Source organism: Strongylocentrotus purpuratus, unplaced genomic scaffold (genome assembly GCF_000002235.5).
Source record: "Strongylocentrotus purpuratus isolate Spur 01 unplaced genomic scaffold, Spur_5.0 spur5_scaffold_19, whole genome shotgun sequence".
In the NCBI taxonomy this organism is placed as follows: Eukaryota; Metazoa; Echinodermata; class Echinoidea; order Camarodonta; family Strongylocentrotidae; genus Strongylocentrotus; species Strongylocentrotus purpuratus.
In genome coordinates, this window is record NW_022145604.1 from 7,935,597 (window position 1) to 7,940,557 (window position 4,961).

General features: G+C 41.0%; 1 protein-coding gene across 1 annotated transcript; it reads right to left on the reverse strand.

The window, feature by feature from the left end:
* Positions 1–269: 269 nt before the first annotated feature.
* On the reverse strand, positions 270–2,381 carry LOC105438944 (chondroadherin-like). Its single transcript, XM_011667354.2, has one exon. The coding sequence runs from the start codon at positions 2,085–2,087 to the stop codon at positions 609–611; it is 1,479 nt and encodes a 492-aa protein (XP_011665656.2). The 5' UTR covers positions 2,088–2,381; the 3' UTR covers positions 270–608.
* Between the last annotated feature and the right edge of the window lie 2,580 nt (positions 2,382–4,961).

Below are 4,961 nucleotides of genomic sequence, written 5' to 3' on the forward strand. Positions count from 1 at the left end.
CAAGTGATGTGATTATTGGACTTGTCCCATGTTTCCTGCAGTAAGAGGATTCGAGGTTAGCTAATGATACGGTGGTGCTGTCCCTCTGCCGACATATAACGTTACCCTTAACCTCTAATGTGTACCTGACCAACCCCTGTAATGAGATCAAGTTACAGCTACAAGTTAGTGGGTTTTCTTGAAGGCTCACTATTTCGAGACTTTGAGGGAAGTGCTGGATAGCAGGGAGGACGGTGAGAAAGTTTCCGTGTAGATAGAGAAAGGTTAAACTTGGGGTGTCCAGAAAGACCCCATCAGCAATAGTTCTGATGGAACTGTGGTTTAAATACAGCGTGTTAAGTCGAGTCAATCCCTGGAACGTTCCTTTTGTTATATTGCGAAAATTATTTCCGTCGAGTTTCAATTGCAGGACTGAGTTTAAGAGTCTAAACGCTCCGCTTTCTTTCCTCACAATACTACACCTAATAAGCGTCAAGTCGCTTAATAATGGCATTCGAGTATCAAGCATACTTTTTCTAAGATTTTTCCAGGTATTCCCGGTTAGGTCCAACGATGAAGTATTGCTTGGTATGCCTCGCGGAATACGTGTTAGATTTTCATATTCACATTCAACATTGATCACACGGCGAGCTGTTTGAAGCCCCAGATCCTTCATAATCTCCTAGTATTGACAATGTTCCGGGCACAGAGAATCGGACAACGGGGCACTCAAAATGCTCAGGGCTTATTGAGAATAATGGTATTCCGTTCAGGTTGGGTGGTGAAAAGCATTCGATGTCATCGCGATCACTTATCAAAACAGCCTGCCCGTCATAAAGACGAAACCAAGTAAGACGGCAGTCGCAAGTGAACGGGTTACCGCCTAGCCTAACCACCAACTGATTTCCAGCTAGTCTCTGTTCCCCGAGAGGGTTCGACTGGATATCGAAGAGTCCATCGTGGAGAGTCTCTAAAGAGTTATAACTAAAGTCGATGAATGTGAGCCTTCTTGCCCATCGTAAGACATTCGTTGGCAACGATTCGAGACGGTTATTACGGAGATCGACGTACGAAAGCGAAGACGAGTACTCATCCGTTTGAAAAACCCTTTCGGTAATGGACGATATTAAGTTATGCGACAAATCTAACGAGGTTGTATATCCCCGGACTCCTGGCACAGTGTCCTCTGTGAATGAAGTCAATGAATTGTAGGAGAGTAAAAGCTTCTCAGTACCTAAAAAACTCAGACTGAACTTCTTATCAAGGTTATTTCGTGACAAATACACTTCTTCGAGGGACCTCATCGAACGGAACGCATCAGCATGTATGGATGAAATGTAATTGTCATCTAGGTATAATGTGTTCAAGAATTCGAGAGGTTTCAATAGGTCACGGGAGATGTGCGTAATGCTATTGCTACTGAGGGACAGTACCTGCAAGTCTTGAAGATCATTGAAGATGCCATCGGGGAGTTCTCGAATGTCATTATCCCACAAACTTAGTTCCCGAAGGTGGGTCAAACCTCTGAAAACCTCCGGATGCAGAGACTTTAAATCAAGTTTAACCAGTGCCAGTACCTCAAGGTTTTTGAGGGGAGAAAAGGCATTGGGTTTGATGGAAACATCATCCTCTAATGCGAGGTAGAATTTCTGCAGACCAGGTAGACCGATATACGAATCGGCGGTGATGTTAAAGGGTGTAAAGCATTTGTCATTGCCAATGGAAACAACTTCCTCGGCGAATTCGCCACATTCTTTTACCGCGCTCTTCAAAAAGTCGGAATAACTGAGAGAATTGTTCCATGAGCAATTAATATAAACTTTCCTGGATCGCGGGAAATAAAATGGATCTGGGTTAGTATCACTGATCGAATAAGGATTCAATTGGCAGGAGACATACTGAAATGCAGCAAGGGAGTCGGCATCCGTGACTGTGATGTTTGGAGGGCTACATTGGCAAGGGCTATTACCTGTCGGTAGCGGTACAACTGGACACTCGATAACGTATGGAGTGAAAAATGTTGAGTTCACCCGTTCTTCACAGACGCATATTGATATCAAATTGCACAGGATTGTCAATAAGAACTGTCCTTTAATGAAGATTCCCATTGTGGCAAGTTTCGTTGAAATATTCAATAAGACAAGTGTTAATCAAATCTCATTCAATCAAATCAAATCTAATCCAATGCTAATCCAATCTATAATGTCTTTCGTAGTGCAACTTTTCCTTGTAGATGAATAGGGCTGCACAAATTGCTCAAGCTGTTTGGGTCATGTAATCAATAATATATCTCTTAGCAATCACCAGTTGTGCCAATCCAATTCATGTTATCTGACAAACGAGACGTCAGAAGTTTACTGAACTGGTCCACAAGTCTAACCTTCTTTGCGATGACTGGTACTTCACTGACCTGTCCTCACCTCTTCCTTCCTCCCGCTGATGCACTATACACGATACCTTTCTCATCCGTTCAAATATTTGTATAACCTGGATAATAGTATTTGTTGAAAGAGAATGAGAACGTGACGTCCTATCGTCGTCATCACGGTTATGCAAAATAAACATCCGCGATATTGGTGCGGAAGAATCACAAAGTGCTTTCACCTTTATCAGTAGATTATTGTACGATCACACGTTCTTTGTAACTCACTTTTATCGTTCACGTTTACGTGCGTAAATGCCTGTACATATTTATCATGTTTGTATTTACGAAATTACCACGATAATTGAGAAAGATTCAAGCGGATAGGATGGCAGAACATTGAGATTTCGGTGATTCTCCATCCTTTGAATACTGATTCATTTATGTTGTGTTGAGTGTATAGGGGATCCAAACCTGCCGGAATCTATTCAAACAATTCCTTATATGGTTGTTTTGTCGGGAGGAAGATTTTTAGACATTCGGCAGGAAACTATTATAGTCTGTGTCCCTAAAGATAGTACACACACTTTTACTAAAAGGAAATTGTGTAATATCTGATTTATTCTCCTGTTCGCGTGTAATATCTATCAGTGGTTTTTGTCTTTCCTTGGTTATGTTATGTCAGAGTAGATCCTGTACGCTAACCTCGAATTCGCTCTAAGTTCGTGTGAGAGATCACACTGACTGAATTTCAATAGGAATTCACTGTTATTTTGCTCTGGTTCTCAACATTAGGAACCAGAGCAAAGCGACAGTGATTTCCTATTGAAATCTACTCATTCGGATGGTCATATCTCAGCCATTATACTTAACATATTCAATTTTTTTAAAAACATTTTGACATTATTGTTAATGCTCTTTCGGAAAACGAAGTTCAAATTGAGAAATTCTAAAAATATCATGTCACAATTTCTTTACTATATTGTGTCCCGAGCGAGCCTTGCCCCCCCCCCCCCTGACTCCCAGAAAAAAGAATCGTGTCCAGAATTTTTTATTTTTTTTGCTCAAGAGGGGGGGGGGGGGGGGGGGGGGGGGGGGGAGGGGGGGGGGGGGCGTTGTTAATCCAAATATCGGCCGGCGCGATTTCCGGGGGCAAAAAAGAAAAATTTAAATTAATGCTCACTACCCCCCCCCCCCCCCCCCCCCCCCCACTGAGCGGAATATCGGTCGGCTCGATTTTCAAATTTCAGCGCACTCAATTGCAAGATTCAAATTTGGCCCCCCCCCCCAAGAAATCCTGGATCCGCGCCTGCAAGCACTGTATACAGAAAGACTACACGAACATGTGACATAAAAATCCGTCTCGATTTTGATGATGTTACATGCCACATGAAAAAATATATTAAAATATTGGTTATATATAGGCCATCGAGCTCAAGTGTAGTTGACTTTAATACCTATTTTGATGATATTTTACAATGTTTAACTAAAGAGAATAAGCATGTATATAATGGGTGACTTCAATTTAGACCTCGTGAAGTCCTCTAGTGATACAAGGATTAATACTTTTTTTTGAACAACGTATATGCTAATGGTTTAACACCTATGATCAACAAACCAACCAGACTTACAAAAACTTTTGCATCACTTATAGACAATATTAGGAGTATTAAGACAAATAAAAACAAAAAGTTATGGGTATCATTAAACTTGTTGACAAAAATAAGATTGAAGAACGAAGTTTATAAAAGGTTTTGTTGTAATCCTAAATATGAAAATGAAGACAAATATAAGAAGATTAGGAACAAAGTATCATCTAAATTGAGAAAGGCGAAAAAATGTATTTTTATCAAAGGTTAAATGATTGTAGAACTGACCTCAAGAAAACATGGCGATTGATTAATAATATATTTAAAAAACGAAAACCCATCTTACCACAACACTTTATACACGGAGGAAGAACACTGAATGATCCGCAATTGATATCCAGTGTTTTTAACGATTATTTTAACAATATTGGACCAAAAACCGGCGACCCACGGAAAAGCGACAGGGCGTCGCGCATGCATCGCTCGGGCTCTACAGCCTGCTCGACTTCTCCAAAAATCTTTGGGCGATGCCTAAACTCCAGCAGCAACCGAGCAGGCTACAAATCGGTCGTTCGCCGCTCTGAGTAGCCTTTAAACAAGGCCACATGCCTGATAGACGCCGAGCGACTAAAAAGAGACTAATCGCGAAAACCTGAATGAACGCCAGTGCGAATTGTCCAGACCTGTGACATTCGTCATTCGGTCGCGCGTTCACTCCGGGTATCTAGACTCATCTCAGCCGCTTCGCCAGAGTCAACGAGGCCTTGTCAAAAGGCTACGCTCTGAGTTGTGACCATAGCTTAAGTAACATAAAATATTAATTTAAAGTAGATATTCATTGATTAAAAAAACAAAAAACTTTATTTTCATTATTGCAAAGTTGAAACTTTGATTCGACAAGGTTATCAAATTTCAATGCTTGGAAACATGCGAAGTAATAATTATTATAAATTACAAAACGCTTAAATACAGCCCCGACATAGCACCTGAAGAGCTCTCCGAACGCTGCTGAGATGTGTGACAATGGACAT